This window comes from Emydura macquarii, unplaced genomic scaffold (assembly GCF_026122565.2).
Source record: "Emydura macquarii macquarii isolate MOO-44397 ecotype Brisbane River unplaced genomic scaffold, CSIRO-AGI_Emac_v2 contig_18, whole genome shotgun sequence".
NCBI classification, from domain to species: Eukaryota; Metazoa; Chordata; order Testudines; family Chelidae; genus Emydura; species Emydura macquarii.
Genome location: NW_027130155.1, coordinates 11,680,480 through 11,695,790, shown reverse-complemented (window position 1 = coordinate 11,695,790; position 15,311 = coordinate 11,680,480). Strand labels below are relative to the sequence as shown.

Below are 15,311 nucleotides of genomic sequence, written 5' to 3'. Positions count from 1 at the left end.
TACGCCTTTGTTGCCATGGTACCTATCGGGTAGGTCTGCCCAGCTCCAGCCACTGCTAGAAAGTTGCCCTGATTTGCTCCCTCTGTCCCTAACTTCAGGGCTAGAAAGTTGCTGTGGTTTGCACATGATTATTGCTTGTGTAGTATATGGCCTTTTTAGCCCAAGTTAGGGGTCCCGCAGAGGACAATTTGTGTCCAAAGCCTGGGCCCAACTCCCAGCCTTCCAGGAATGTGGCCCCGCACTGACATCCTTTGTCCCCGCGGCCACAGAGGGAACCCAACACCTTGCAGAGTGGCTCAGTGCCGCCTGTTGTAATGGTCTGATCCCACTACTGTTGTGCACATAAAACTCTCATTGGATTTCAGTGGACGTTCTGAGTGTGCAACAACTGCAGGACTGGACAAATGACAAATCCCTATTAGGCAAAATAAGATTAAAACTCAGATTCCAAAATATGTGTAACATTTGGTTTTTAAGTCAAAATTGCTGTTCAGGCTTATTATACGATCAAGCATATAGTTATAAACACCACCACAGGTATTTGAATAGTGAAAGTCCAAAATATACAATGGTTTAATTCAGAATTTTAATATATTGCTTTTGCAGGGCCAAGAGGTCCCCCAGGTGTGACAGGTAGACAAGGTATGTGTCATGAACCAACAGCACAATAAAAATCCGAATGCAGTATTCATTTTGCATATTTTATTTAGTTAGCATTGTGAAAACAGTGATCATTTCTCATGAGTGAAAATGGATGTCTCAAGTGGTATGTCTATATAGGTGTGCATACCCGAGTACTGGATCCAGGTGCATGCAGATGCAATCCAGGGAAATCCACCCTGAGAATGCATATTTGTTGTGCTGGTCACACGTAGAAAACCACATCTACACTGGTGCTCTAGGCATACGAGTTTAGTGCTACCATTTCAGGGGTCATATCCCAGTGTCCTTGTGGTCAGATGGAGCCACTCTGTAAACTGATTTGTGGTGCTGCTGGAGGTACTTTGATAATCTTTAGTAAATCTTTAATCTTAAATGAAAGTACATGCTAAAATTTTATATGCCACAAGTGGCTTTTTATTTACTTTAGTTTTATCTGATTTGCACTTGCTGGGACTGTCAATGTTTGTGCTTGTTGCAGTTCACACTGGTATGTAATCTATTTTAACAGTTTTTGTGGAATGTGTTTACAGTGGGGGGCACAGGGGTTGTGCCAGGGACATTTGAAGTAATTGTGATTGTTCAGATTTTCAGTGTGTAGGTACTTGTCCCAGTTCACACCTGTATGGAACCCCTCTAAATAGGTTTCCTGAAATGTGTTTGTGATTTGGGATGGAGTTGGTGCTGGGGACAGTTGCAGTCATTGTGTGATTGTTTGATTGGATTTTCACTGTGTATGTGCTTGTGACTTTCCTGAAGTGTAATAAAGAAATTACAAAATTCCTCATTTTTCCTTTTGATTGATAATCTAGTAAATATTTTGTAAAACGTTCCCCCCCACTGTTCAAGTTCCAGACCTTCCTGTATTGCTCTTTTAAGTGCTTCATTCTTTTTTGGCACTGAACAGCAGAACACTCAATGCCATTCTCCAACAGCATTCTAGAAACATGAGTATATATGTGGATGTCCCTGCTGCATCAAGTAAAACTGCTGCCAGCTGTACTCCTGACATATATTTATTAAAATTCTAGTGCCCTTCTAGGGCCAGCAGGAGCTAAAAGTGGCACCATACCAGCCTGGGCTAAGGTTTAAACTGATGAAAGGTGAGGGTGAGGGACCACTCAGCTCCCTTCCTGCCCCAGCTAGCCATTGAGTGGCCTGAGACTCTGAAGGGGAGAGGCACCCCTCCTCCCCTCCGCATATGTTCTCCTCTCCTGTTCAATGGGGCTGTCCCAATCACCACTGATCCCATCAATTTTCCCAGCTGTTGAGGCATGTGGGTGGTATTTTCCACTGTACTAAGCTTTGGAGACTGCATCATGCTACTTCCAGGGCATACTGGGGGAGTGAGAACTTTATAGCTAAAAAGGCAGAAAGTTATGGGTGCAGGGAATCGTGGGCATGGGGGTGGAGAAATATTCAGACTTGAGACCTGGTTACTGCACCTTCACCAGATCAACCCTGCCAAGTTGGATGGTTACAGCTCACTCAAACACAAACCCACACCCTCAGATGACCTAACTAGCTTGGGATCTATCCACCCCAAGATGCAAGTTTCAGGGGTTGTAGTGTGGACAGTAGGGGGAGTTTGGGCACATCTGTGCTCATGGACACATGGAAAGTCAGCAGTGTACACATACCTTAAATGGCCAAAACTCAACATACATCTGAATGATAGAAACAAAAGTTCTAAGATGCTACACCTTCTTGTGTAAAAAAAACTCTTACTAGCTCTGTAAGGTCATATAGGGTCCTTGAAATTAAATAAATAACAGCTTTTATCTTTTGTTAGGTGTATCAACACCTGGCGTAAGAGGTCCACAAGGGTATCTAGGACTGAAAGGAATGAAGGGAGAGAGAGGACAACCCGGCATGAATGCTGTAGGATCTCCAGGACTTCCTGGATTTCCAGGCAGACCTGGCTCTGTAGGATCACCAGGTCTTCCAGGACAACCAGGTACAGCATAGAGGCTTTGTAATTGTGTATATAATGGACCAGATTATGGTCTCAATTACACTGGTGCAAATCTGGGGTAATTACAGCATCTGTGGAATTGGCTAGTATCACTGAGATCAGAATCTGGCCAGTGTCTTTAAATGCATGACTTCTTGAGAATACTGTGAATGGTCTTGTTGAATGGATTCTCAAAGACCAAAAGTTATGTGCATTATGAACAGAAACAATGTGTGTAACAAAGTGCTATCTTCCATCACTGCCCTGAGATTTCTGTTTAAAAAAAAAAAAAAAAGTAAGGAATTTCCAGCATTATAGGGAGTTGGACTTCCTGTACAAGGGTGATAGTACACATCTTCTACACAATGAGGGGGGAAAAGAGTAGGCATGAAGAACACCCTGGTGCCAGATGTTAAAGGAAAGCCTATTTATGAGGTTGACATTTCCAAAATTACAGTAAATCTGGAATAGTAAATTCAACAGGACTCAATTCATAGAAATCAATGGCAATGCTCTAACTGACTTTAGTGGGCTCTGAAGCAGTAATTCTGTTTGAAAATATGCCCCTTGCAAATGCGCTAAGTGGTAAGTGAGGAATGGGGTGATCAACTCAGGTAAATGAAAGTTATAAAATTCGAGGAAGATGTAAACTCAGTGGGATTCGAATGGGGTATGCCAGATACAACCACTGTTTTAGCAGTGCATGGTAAAGCAAGTAGCAATTCATGGTAAAGCCGAATAAAGAGTACTTTGTATTATAACAGTAGGGCTTTGCAATTTGTATTAGTCCAAGTGTTACTGGTGATACATTGTGCTATTTCTAAAGGCTTTTCTGTCGTTGTGAGGTAGCTGAGAATGCCGAAAGAAGCACTGCTGAAGAGACATGAGCAACACTAATTTGGGGTTCAGAGTTTCCCCTTTCCTTCCTGGATCTTTAATTTATTTATTTTTAATCCAAAAAATCTTTGTCTGGAGTCACAGAACTGTGTTCTTTAAAGTTCAGCCTCCCCATTAGCACAGATATATCCAGCAGTCTAAATGAGATTTACCCCGGCTTTATCATATTTTTTCCTCTGGTACTTCCAGCTACAAGGCCTTGTCGATCTTTCTCCAAGATTTTGGATGTGTTTAGCCTATGATTGTTCTCCCTTTGGGGTATGAATACTCTTTTCAACCTACCATGGTATTATCTATCTCCCTTTTTCTCTGCAAAAACTAAAACTCTTTGAACGGTCTGCTAAGTTAATGTTGTCATACTCATCCTATCAACAGGTAAAGTAACATTTGAAACAGGCCCCCCAGGAGTTCCAGGAAACCCAGGTTGTGTGGGAGCTCCAGGACTTCAAGGAGATAGTGGAATAAAAGGTCAGCTATCATGCACGCAAGTGTGTGTGTGTATGTGTTCCTAGAATTAATTTACTATTGATTCAAATGAAGCAACAAGATGCCAGAAATTTCATTTAACTTTTCTATTGAACAACAAATTGTTCCATGATCAAGAAACTTGCTGTAATGTACAGTAAACAACAACTCAGATGAAAAATCAGATTCAGTTGAGATTCAGTACAGGGGAACGTGATCATTCTACTTTTTGTCAGACTAAATCATTAGAACCGATTCTGTTGTCACATACCTCATTTTCACATGAGTATAACTCTATTGAGTGCAGTAGGATTACTACAATACACATATGTGTGAGATCAGAATTGGGCCATGTTGTGACTGACAGGCACTGGTAATTTCTTTTCAACTAAAAACTGGGATATGTAGGTAGATTAAAAATCATGATACTGATCCTAGCTACTCCTTGGGAATTATCAATCAGAAATTAATTAATTAATTATTTTTTGTATTAGCATAATTTTTCCATGTCTTCCTTGTGGAAACAGTAAGAGGGACAAGTCCCCCATTCTCTCCCACCCAAGATACTGGAGCAAAATAACCACTCCAGTGGGACAAAGGGCATTTCCACTCAGGACAGTCTGGGAAAGGGAGAGTCACAAACTCCCACAAACCTCACCTCTTCCTGCCTACAGTGCCATTTGGGAGAGGAGGCTGGAAATGAGGTCCCCATGCCTGAGCCCCTCTGTGTCCCCCTGCAAATCGCACCCCAGAGCTCCTGCAGCTCTTGTATTTCCGAACATGTGAATGATGACAACTCTCTAGGGACAACCAGCCTATTGTGGAGCACCATGCATAGGAGCTAAAAGCCTGTGCATGCCTTCTTACTGCTTTACGGGATTTGGCTTATTGCTAAACTGACAGTATGTTTCTTAGCAGAGTACTAAAATGGTGAACAAAACCCAAGTTATTGAAACTGGATGATCCTGTCTTTCAATTGATGTGCTGTGGGTTCTGGCTTCCTCTGCTGGCAAGAGAAAAACCAGTCTGTATTTAAAAGGATCTGTAAATCTTTAGTGATGATTAATCATTAAAATGAAGTCCATGTTTCCAATCTTTTCATACCTCTTTGACCAAGGAGATATGTTAGGCAGTTGTGTCTCGCCAGCCTCTCTCTCCAAATAATATGCATGCCTGCTATGAGCTATTCATTGTACATGGAGGTAATTTGCCAGTGTGACAATTAATGAAGGTATAATTTTGTTCCAGGTGAAGAAGCAAGTCCTTGTAACCAATGCAGTTATATACCAGGAGCACCTGGACTTCCTGGTGCTTCCGGACCAGATGGTCAAGTAGGAGTTACTGGTAAAGTAACTTGGCATTACTAAATTGTTATGGGGAAATGCCAGTAACTTTACATATCATCTTCAGATGTACAAATCCAACAGCGTTCACTCAAGTACAACAAGATACTTTTTTTAATCAATACTCAAAACTGTCTGAAACTGGAGGTTTGGGGTCAGGCACTGTATATCCAAGGGGGAGGGCTTTGATTTTGTGCAACACTGGTTCACCTTCTATGGGAAGAGGGGGCTGTACAATTTAGATTGGTTCCCCTTCTACAGAGGTGAAGGCTATCCTTGGGGACAGGTTGGCTATAATAGTCGGAAGGAGTTCAACTGAAAGCAAATGGAGAAGGTAAAAAGAAGATAGATATGAGCACTCAGCACAAAACTGAGATACTGAGAACAAAATGAATCAAAAAACCACTAGACATGAAAACAAGACTTCTTCAATTGCCTATACACCAATGCTAGGAGCCTGGTAACAAACAAGAGGAATTGGAATTGCTCATTTATGAGCATAAATTCGATCTAGGTGCTATTACTGAAACCTGGTGGGATGATTCACATGATTTGATTGTTAACATGAGTGGTTATAACCTATGTAGGAAAAATTGAGCGAGCAAAAGGGGAGGGGACGTGTCACTCTATGCCATTACCTCTTTCCAAGTCACTGTTAACTCAGAAGAAAATGAACTTGAATGCTTATAAATCAATGTCCTAATGGATAAAGATGGGGTATTAGCTGGTGTCTGCTACATACCACCAAATCACACTAGAGAACAAGATGACTGCCTCCTTATGCACCCATCTAAAATGTTTAGGAAAAAAACCTGTGAGATCATGGGGCAGTTCAATTTGAGAATGTTTACCATTTTTTACCTCTTATTTGGCACTGTTGTGACCACTGTTGGAATACTGAATTCATTTCTGATGCTGACAATTCAAGAATAATGTAGATAAATTGGAGAAGGTTCAGAAAAGAGTCACGAGAATGATTAAAGGATTAGTGATGGACTCAAAGAGCTCAAGTTATTTAACTTAACAAAGAGAAGGTTAAGGGGTGACTTGATTACAGTCTATAAGTACCTATTTGGGGAACAAATATTTAAAGGTGGGCTTTCCAATCTAGCAGAAAAAGGTATAACATGTTCCAATGGCTGGAAGCTAGATGAACTCAGTCTTGAACAGAGGTGTACATTTTTAACAGTGAGAGTAATTAACCATTGGAGCAAATGTACCAAGCATCATGGTGAATTCTCCGTCACTGACTATTTTAAAATCAAAATTAGATGTTTTTCTAAAAGATCTACTCTAGGAATTATTTTGGGGAAGTTTTATGGCCTGTGCTGTACAGGAGTTCAGACTAGATGATCACAATTGTCCCTTCTAGCCTTAGAATCTATGAATATCCTACATATTGGAGTTGAATATGGAGTCTTTCATTCTTAGAATAACCTGCTGACTGAGAGGGGGCAAATTCCACTCCTGTTCATCTCACAGAGGGTGAACTCCCTGCCCACCACCACGTTCTCCAGTGGAACACTTAGGAGGAAACTACCCTAGGAAGACGAATATGGCCTCTTGAAAGAGGTCCGTTCCTTAAAGACACTGGGAAGTACATGGAATTAATTCTGTATCTGGGAGTGAGAAACTCTAGGAAGTTGTCAATACATGTAAATGTTTTCCTGGTAGGGAAAACATTTACCTAGGAAACCTTTATTAGGGAGAGTGTATTGTAATCTTTCTATGAAATTAATAATGGGGAGGAAGAAATTCCAGAATAAAAAGTATATTGGAGGGATTTCTTTATACACCCCACAGCCAGCCTTTTATCCAGTTACCTTCCAAGGCCGTTTATTGATGTGCATTGTATCTGAAAGGCAGTAATTCTGTGTATTGTATGTTATTACCAGAGCCTGTCAAATCTGTTTTTAATTCCTTTACTTTTCCCAAATGACGATGATCCTGTCACAGGTGGGCAAGGAATAGATGGTCCCAAAGGATCTCGAGGTTCTCCCGGGGCACAAGGGCCTTCAGGTCCTCAAGTAAGATTTAAATTAAATGGATTTTTCAGTTGCAATATTGAATTTTTGTGAGCTGAGAATCCTGGTGTCTAGCTGTATTGCCATATGCATGATAGGCTATTACTGTTTTAGCTAATGGGCTTGATGGTTCCTAGAAGGTGGAGTCCTCAGAGCCTAGAATTAGGGCTAATTTCAGTTTTCATTAAAAAATGGGGAGCGGGGAGACTATGGAAAAAATGTGCTTTAGTCTTTTCCTTTGTAAAGATATCCTTCACAAAGTGAACCAGTTTAAACTAATCACTACAGTGGGAAGTGTGACATGCATTTTTCCTGAATATCACAAGGGAATAAACATCACTGTGAATACGACAGTGCCTGGGCTAGCTACTGAGCTTCATGAAATACATGCTCACTGATCCTTTTGATTTTTAGAAGTACTCCAGATCAGTGCGTGTTTATGGGGGCAGTGCTGTCCACATTGTCACTCATGGTGTTCTGTCTGTTATATGTTCTTCTCCCAGCTGGCCACCTGTAGCTAGGCTGATCCATCTCCTCAGAAGCCATTGTAGCCTTTGGTAATGGGTATCTCAGTAATGTGAGAGGCAGCCTGAATTTTAAAGGAACTAAGAGCAAGAGGTCTCCTGTGTTCAAATTTAGGTTCTGACACTGACTTCCTCTATGACCTTCATCAAATCTCTTTACCTTAATGTCTCCAACTGTGAAATAAAGATGGTAATGACAGTGATACCTATCTCACAGTCAAAGGGGGTTGTGGAGACTAGTTAGTTAGTTAGTGTGTGTGTGTTAAAATTCACTATATGCCTCCCAAACCACAGATTTATTCAGATAATTGCCCTTTATAGACCTGCTCTGAATGTTGGTGACTATCCCTGGACCCCAGTGCAAGCCATGGGACTTCATTTCCCCTGTAGAGCCCTGAAAATGTTTGACAGCCTCACCCCAAAATGCTGTGGCCAGCTCTGATTCTTAGGAACTCTGGGATGCATTGGTTCTTCATGCAGGCACAAGCAGTGCTTCCTTGAGCCCCAGGGATAGGGTGCAAAGACTAGCTCCATTGGCTGGGGTAGGAGACAAAAATTCCCTCAAAGTATCTTTGAGGGATCTGTCTTGTTTCTGCTTCAACTTGCACCAGCAGTCATGGCTCCCTATTAGTAGTTATTATTATTATATGTATTATTGTAGTGCCCAAGAGCCTCAGTCATGGACCCGGACTCCCTGTGCTGGGCTCAGTATAATGTAGAACAAAATGATCAACTCTGCCCCAAAGAGCTCACAGGGTCAGTTCACCAGCCCAGGATCACCAGAGTACAGTATGCACCAGTCCCCAAACATCCTACAATGGGGGACCAGTAATGAGTGACCTAGAGCCATCTGTGTCAGCTTTAGCATCCCAGGGATTCCCATATGTAACAGGAAATCCCCACCCAGTTTAGTGGTTTAAGTCATCTTTTTGTCACCCACTTTGCTCCACCAAAGCAGTGCAAAGGGGAAGGAGTAGGGCCAAGGATCTGACCCCCTTGCTTAATTTGTCAGCATCAGGCCCAAGAAGCAAATTGAACAAATAATTAATGCTTATTTGACTAGTAATGTAATTCACTAGTGTTATTAGTGAAGACAAAGTTAAATTAAAATACTGGGACCCTCTAAAGAATTACTTAAGAAAGGAAGTTAGTAATTTAGTGTTGATATTAAAAAAACTACATGAATCTAACAAGGAAATTCTTAACTGCTGTGTCCTAGGGACTTCCAGGTTTTCCAGGACATCAAGGACTGAAAGGGCCAAAAGGTGAACCAGGATATGTGTATTCAGAAAGGCAAAAAGGAGACAGAGGAGATCCAGGGATCAGAGGAAATCCAGGGAGGACCGGTTCAGATGGATTGCACAAAAAACATGGTTTAAAAGGCTCAAAAGGTTCTAAAGGCGAACAGGTTGGTATACATTATTTTCAATTATTTTAGAATGAATAGAAAGTGAAGTAAATAATTATACATTGCTCAACCTTATCTGTTATGTATGAATTAAAGCACTGTAACATCCATAAAGATAGCTGAGGAAACTTAAACATGCTCTAACTCAACCACAAAATATACTTTTTGCAGGAATTACTGGTAATATTCTATGGTGTGTGTTGTGCAAGAGTTTAGACTAATAATCATAACAGTCCCATTTTGCCTTAAAATGTATACATCATAAAAGATATCCAGGCATGGACACTGATTGTTCTGTAGCTAACTTAAAGGTTAAGGGAATCAAATTTTTTCAGAACTTTTTATTCTGCAAAAAAGTTGATATTTCAACTTTTCATCCCAATTTGGACAAAAATGTTTAAAATACCAGAATTTCTCATAGGACAGAAATTTTTATTTTTGTCTAATATTTTATATACATGATTATTTCTTAAAATGGTGGCAAAGCGGTAGAGCTTTGATTACACTCACTCATTTGCAATTTTGTATGGAAAACTGTGAGCAGTTTCCATTATACCTAGGCAAATTTAGTCAAATGGAAGCTCTTATCAAATAATTTTTATAGTCTTTATTACATATACATAAATTAGAGCATGAAGGGTCCTATTCATTAGTTTTAGCTGCTGGAATGTCTGTAAGAATTTGGATAGGAAGAAATAGGCTCTCTAGAAGGATCAGAAGGCAGTATCCTAGAATGGGCAAATAGCTACTGTATTCCTGCAGTAGTACTGCATTTGCTTTTGGAATCTCACAGAAGCACAGGATTAGGTAAAGACACCATAAACAGACAATTTTTGATCTCACACTGTGTAAGTCAGGAGTACTTTGCTTCAGTCGATGGAGTTACTCTGTTGTTAAAACAGTGTGTGATCATTATTAGTCCAGTGTATCAAAACCTGTTGCTGCTGGAACTAATGTGGAAAAACAAGCAATTCATGCTATGCAAACATGTCTAATTATTAATAGGGACTGAATGGTTCGAAAGGGAATAGAGGGTCACCAGGAGTGTCTGGTAACCCAGGTCCTCCTGGAGAAATGGGGCTCACCGGACCACCAGGATATGGACCACGAGGAATTAGAGGTCCCAAAGGCGCTAAGGGAATATCTGGTTTGCCTGGATTGCCTGGAGCAACTGGTTTGTAACTTCATATCTCATCACTATCTTCCTTTTTTAAAGTGTGTTTCACTTTGATTTAAACACACTGATGAACTGACCTGTGGGGTGACAAGTGATATGTGATTTGGAAGAATGCAAAGAATAGAAAGATAGTCAAGGTTTGTGAGATAAGCTAAAAGACTCTAAATTCACAGAATCCAAACAGAAAAAAGACTTAGTAGTCATTGGTACTAGTTGATGTCCATGAGACAATTTTACTGTGTTTTATGCATCTGACCTCCGGCATAGGTTTTCCATCCCAAAGATGAAATTATTTGTGTGTGTCAATTTGGTTATTGAGCCTGGGGATATTTGGGAATCCTTATAGTGTACAGACTGTCACATTGTAAGTCCTACCTAGTCTAAATGGGTCTCTTTTGGATTTGCATTGGCTTTTTCAAAGTTTAACATCCATGTTGATGATAACTCTTAATCACTGACCTGAGATCTCCAAGACAAACCTGGGATTATTTCTGATGGTTTCAGAATCAGTGTATCCAGAGAGACGCATGTTGGATCTTTTTGGAATAGATCTGGAGAGTAAGCATCTGTAAATTGTCCTATTGCCGGTGTGTTTCCTTTGCTGTGTCCCCATGGTACACAATTCCATACTCTCTAATATTTAAAGAAGTGTTTGGGAGATTTTTTGGTGGCAATTAAATGCTATCTCTGATTGTTATGTAGTCCATTTCTATGGGCTCGTTGGAGCTTCTAAGACATGGAAACTGTGCAGTATTTTCAACTGAATAGTTTTCCATTAATATTGTTTTAAAAAGCACAAGATCACACACTATATTTCCACAAACCTCTTTAACCTTTGGTTATATATACTCTCTGAAGGTCCAGAAGGAGAACCTAGTGCCGTAAATCCAGTACCTGGATCACCAGGACCTCGGGGGCCAGAGGGTTTACCAGGACCCCCAGGAGCAATGGGTGAGAACCTCTTCTAGGTTAAATGCAATAAACTGAGCAATAAGAGAGATTCTGCATTAAATCCTCATCCCTGTTCTGGCTTTTTTATGCTGGGTAAAAGAGTCAGATGAGTGTATAGGGACCCTAAAAGTTCTGGTTCCAGCTGGGCGGATTCCTCTAGCACAGACACTGTACAGACAGCCATAAGACTGCCTTCTGAGGATCCCCTTGCAATCCCTGGTGTAGCTGGCATAGGTGGGGGCAGGAAGGACATAGTGCCATGGAAATTCTGAATGATGTTGCCATCCATAGGGCAGCCTGAGGAGCTTACTATAAGTTAGACAGGTTTCCAACACTGTCTGAATTACACTGACGCTGCTGCATCCCCCAGAGCAGGCAATAATTGAGAGGGCACAGAGGTGGCTTAAAGCCCTCCATGCCCTGGACTGGGAATTCTGTGCTGCACCTCAAGAAGCATAGCACAGAACTTCACCCACTGCTTCTGAGTTTGCTGAAAAGAGCAGATTTGTAACAGAGGTTCTAGCTTCTTTTTGTTTTAAGTGTTTGTTATGTAACATAGTTCTATGTTGTTGCTGGGTTTTTTGGTCCACTGATTTCAAAGACTGTGGGGCCAGATTCTTGTCCATCTTAAAGCTTAAGCCCCAAAGGGGCCTTAAATCATTCCCTAAACAGCATAGGGGAATCCTCAGCTGGCATAGAGCTAGGTTGTCTCCCTCTCTTATTCCCCCCCCCCCGCACACAATGCATGTTCATGTGTGGTCAATTTAGCTGTTCACAACACCCAATAACATGCAAGTTGAAGATTTGTATACGCACATAGCTATACACATGCATTCCAGACCTGTGCATATACATAAGGCATTGCATATGCCTGACTTGCAAACTCATGCCCCCCTGATTCACCTTTAGCATTTTATCTAGAAAAAACTCACCTGGAATAAAGTGTTATAGTATGGAATAGAAATGGTGTCTGAGTTCTAATAAACGAATTGATTACGACATCATTATGGGGAATGATAAAGTAGAAAACACCAAATAGCTAAGTTTAGAAGATCTGTGGCAAAATATCTAAGAGTTTGTTTTCTTCTGGTAGGGAATGTTGGATCTAGAGGACAACATGGTGATTCGGGATTACCTGGGCCTGATGGTGCGCCGGGATTTCCAGGAACTGGATTTCCTGGAGATCCTGGTCCAAAAGGTAAAATGCTCCTTTTCAATTTTTTATAATTCTCTATTAGTTGTTTCAAGAATAAAAACAATCGAGAGACTGAGAGATAGAAAAACTATTTTAATACACACAGGTCAGATAAATAACTTTTGAAAGGGCTTATATTACAGTACTCATACAATTGTCTACATTAAAGCATGTAAATTGCAAATATAAAATAATATTTTTATCTATTTTCAAAAAGCCAAGCATCAGAACTGACAAAATGGAGTATGTTTTGAAAGACATACACAAGGATTTGGCTGGACAATTTGTCTTACTATAACATTTTGAGAATGCATATCGAGACATACAATAATATATTTAATGTACCTCAAGCAGAACTTCCTATAAGGAGAGGGAGAAGACTCTTCAAGGTCCACTAAAACACTTGCCACACAGATCTAATTTCTCTGTACAGCACTTAGATACTATGGAGAAGGCTGATATTATTTTATCTCTGAAGTACGTACATACAACAGTGTTAGGGGCTTTAGAAGTGCCAATGTTTTAGTTATAATGTACATAGTTGTGTTCATGCTGTACCTGCTGTCTTGCTAAAGGGAATAGAAGATGTTTTTAGTCCCATGAATTCAGTCCTTCTCCATGCAAATATAAGTCCCACTTCTAAAATTTCTCCAGATACCAATTCCAGAAATATCAGAAGGCTGGCCCTTTCTGTTACCCCCTCAGAGCTGAAGAAAACCCATCCAAAGCATTCATACTGAAATTATAACTGTGCCACTTTCTGTAGTGAGTGACCAAGAAATTGGCCATAGAAATGTCCTATTTAAAATTAGATGAGAGCAAATAGAAATCAGTGAATGAATCTAGCCCTTTTCTACCTGGCATCAGATCAATTGTAAAGGCAACTAAAAGAGAACTGACTAAATGAGCCCCAAAACTAGGCAGTGTAACAATCAACATTTGAATGAATGCCAAGGTGAACAAGTCATAGTGTGTGCTAATTCAAAAATGTCAGAGCCTCATGAACAAGAAAGTAAACATCTCTCTGCTCATTCAGCAGAATACATAGATGACTATGGGGTTTTCACCAGCCATTTGGTTTGCTTTGCAGGAGATAAAGGTCTTCTAGGGTCAAAAGGATCACCAAGTTTGCCAGAAAAGGCAGGAGAACCAGGCTCGCCTGGACAGCCTGGATACCCAGGAGAAAAGGTTTGATTAGAAACACAGCCCAAGCTTAATCAGGGCTGCTTGTCAGCAAGCACATTTCCAAACAAATTAAGCAAATGAGAGGCGTAAGGAGCACAGGCTGTGGTTCCTAATTGCTAATGCACAAACTGTGAAAACTAGCTATGTTGAGAGGGGTCTCAAACCATAAAAATTAAATCCAGATTTCAAGCACCCAAATTTCAGGTTTGTACTAGAGGCTGTTTTGAGGGGACCAACAGGATTTTCCATCACCTGCACCCAATCATCAAGACCACAATTCCTGAAAGCATCACTGTTCAGGAACAGCAATTAAACACAGGCTTACATCCCACTCAAGCAAATGGGTCTTAACCACATGCTTAATGTTAAGCATATGCTTAAGTGCTCTCCTGAATTAGGATTTAACCAAAAAAAAAGGACAGAAGCCATAGGCATTACCAAAAATGCCGGTAAATGAGAGCTCAGCTACTGACACCATTTGTGAGTTTAGGGCTCTGCTGGTTACTGTGTAGTCAAGACCCAGAAGTTTGGTGGTTTTTATATACAGAATAAAAGACATTTCATTGCTTCAGAATGGCATTCTTTCTTTTCTGCTTGGCCCTATTTTACTGTCTACGCTGATTATTCATTTGTTTGCTTAAAAAGTCACCTAAACAGAATGTAAAAGATGAAAAAGGTAACAAAGGCAATATAAGGGCCAGGTCTGGGACAAGTCAGCAAGATTCCATCAGCTACAGTACTGTAGGGCTTACTATAGGGCTTCCTTCAGTTTATGGCAGCTTGTGGAAAGGCCTTCATGGTCTAAATATACAATCAATAATTGCATATAAACTAAATTCCTGTGGACATGATTTAGCTCTCGGGCAGGGACTGCTTTTTTCTTCTGTGTTTGTACAGCACCTAGCACAGTGGGGTCCTGGGCTTGTAGGCTCGGTGGTGGTAATAATAATAATAATTAATTGTTGAATTTACCTGCTAGTAATTAAAAGCCAGTCCAAAGCAGTTTGTCAGCCTGTCAAGAAGATTAGGTCAGACTTTCCTGTCAGAAATTTTTCTTCCATAGAATTTTCCTTTTGAGAAAAACAGCTTGATCTAACATATGTCTAGGTATTTCTCAGGCATGGTATCTGAGTGCTGACTCATGTATTGAACTTTGTTCTCTTTCTCTGTTAGTGGCAGGGCTAGTACTAAATCAGATTGCCTGATTTGCTGGCCCATTTTTTAATATATATTTAGCCTAAAATATGAATGCTGGGTAACGTGAAGTAAGCGTAGTACTCAAATTAATTTAAAGCAGCTTACAGATATTTGCACTGTCTGAAGTGTTTTGCATGTGTGCAGCAGGATCGCTGAGAGCTGCAGAGGCAGAGAGCAGGCAAGGGACTCCCTTACATTGCTCAGCAATGATTCTTCCATCTGCATAGGGAAGCCCTGTCCAATGCTCATACAGAAGAATAATAGTAAAACATATAGGGTCTCAAGAAGAAGTAGTATTTGGTGGGGAGGGGAGAAAATAATTTTTTCAGAT

The 15,311-nt window shown here is 40.6% G+C and overlaps 1 protein-coding gene across 2 annotated transcripts in view; it reads left to right on the top strand.

The window, feature by feature from the left end:
- Positions 1–15,311, top strand: part of COL4A3 (collagen type IV alpha 3 chain) — a 106,522-nt gene that overhangs the window by 56,748 nt on the left and 34,463 nt on the right. For both annotated transcript variants that reach the window (XM_067561297.1, XM_067561224.1), the window contains 10 exons: positions 607–642; positions 2,453–2,617; positions 3,887–3,979; positions 5,225–5,320; positions 7,276–7,346; positions 9,087–9,275; positions 10,281–10,449; positions 11,311–11,403; positions 12,497–12,601; positions 13,689–13,786. In XM_067561297.1, coding sequence (XP_067417398.1) covers positions 607–642; positions 2,453–2,617; positions 3,887–3,979; positions 5,225–5,320; positions 7,276–7,346; positions 9,087–9,275; positions 10,281–10,449; positions 11,311–11,403; positions 12,497–12,601; positions 13,689–13,786 — 1,115 coding nt within the window. The remainder of the gene's footprint in view (positions 1–606; positions 643–2,452; positions 2,618–3,886; positions 3,980–5,224; positions 5,321–7,275; positions 7,347–9,086; positions 9,276–10,280; positions 10,450–11,310; positions 11,404–12,496; positions 12,602–13,688; positions 13,787–15,311) is intronic.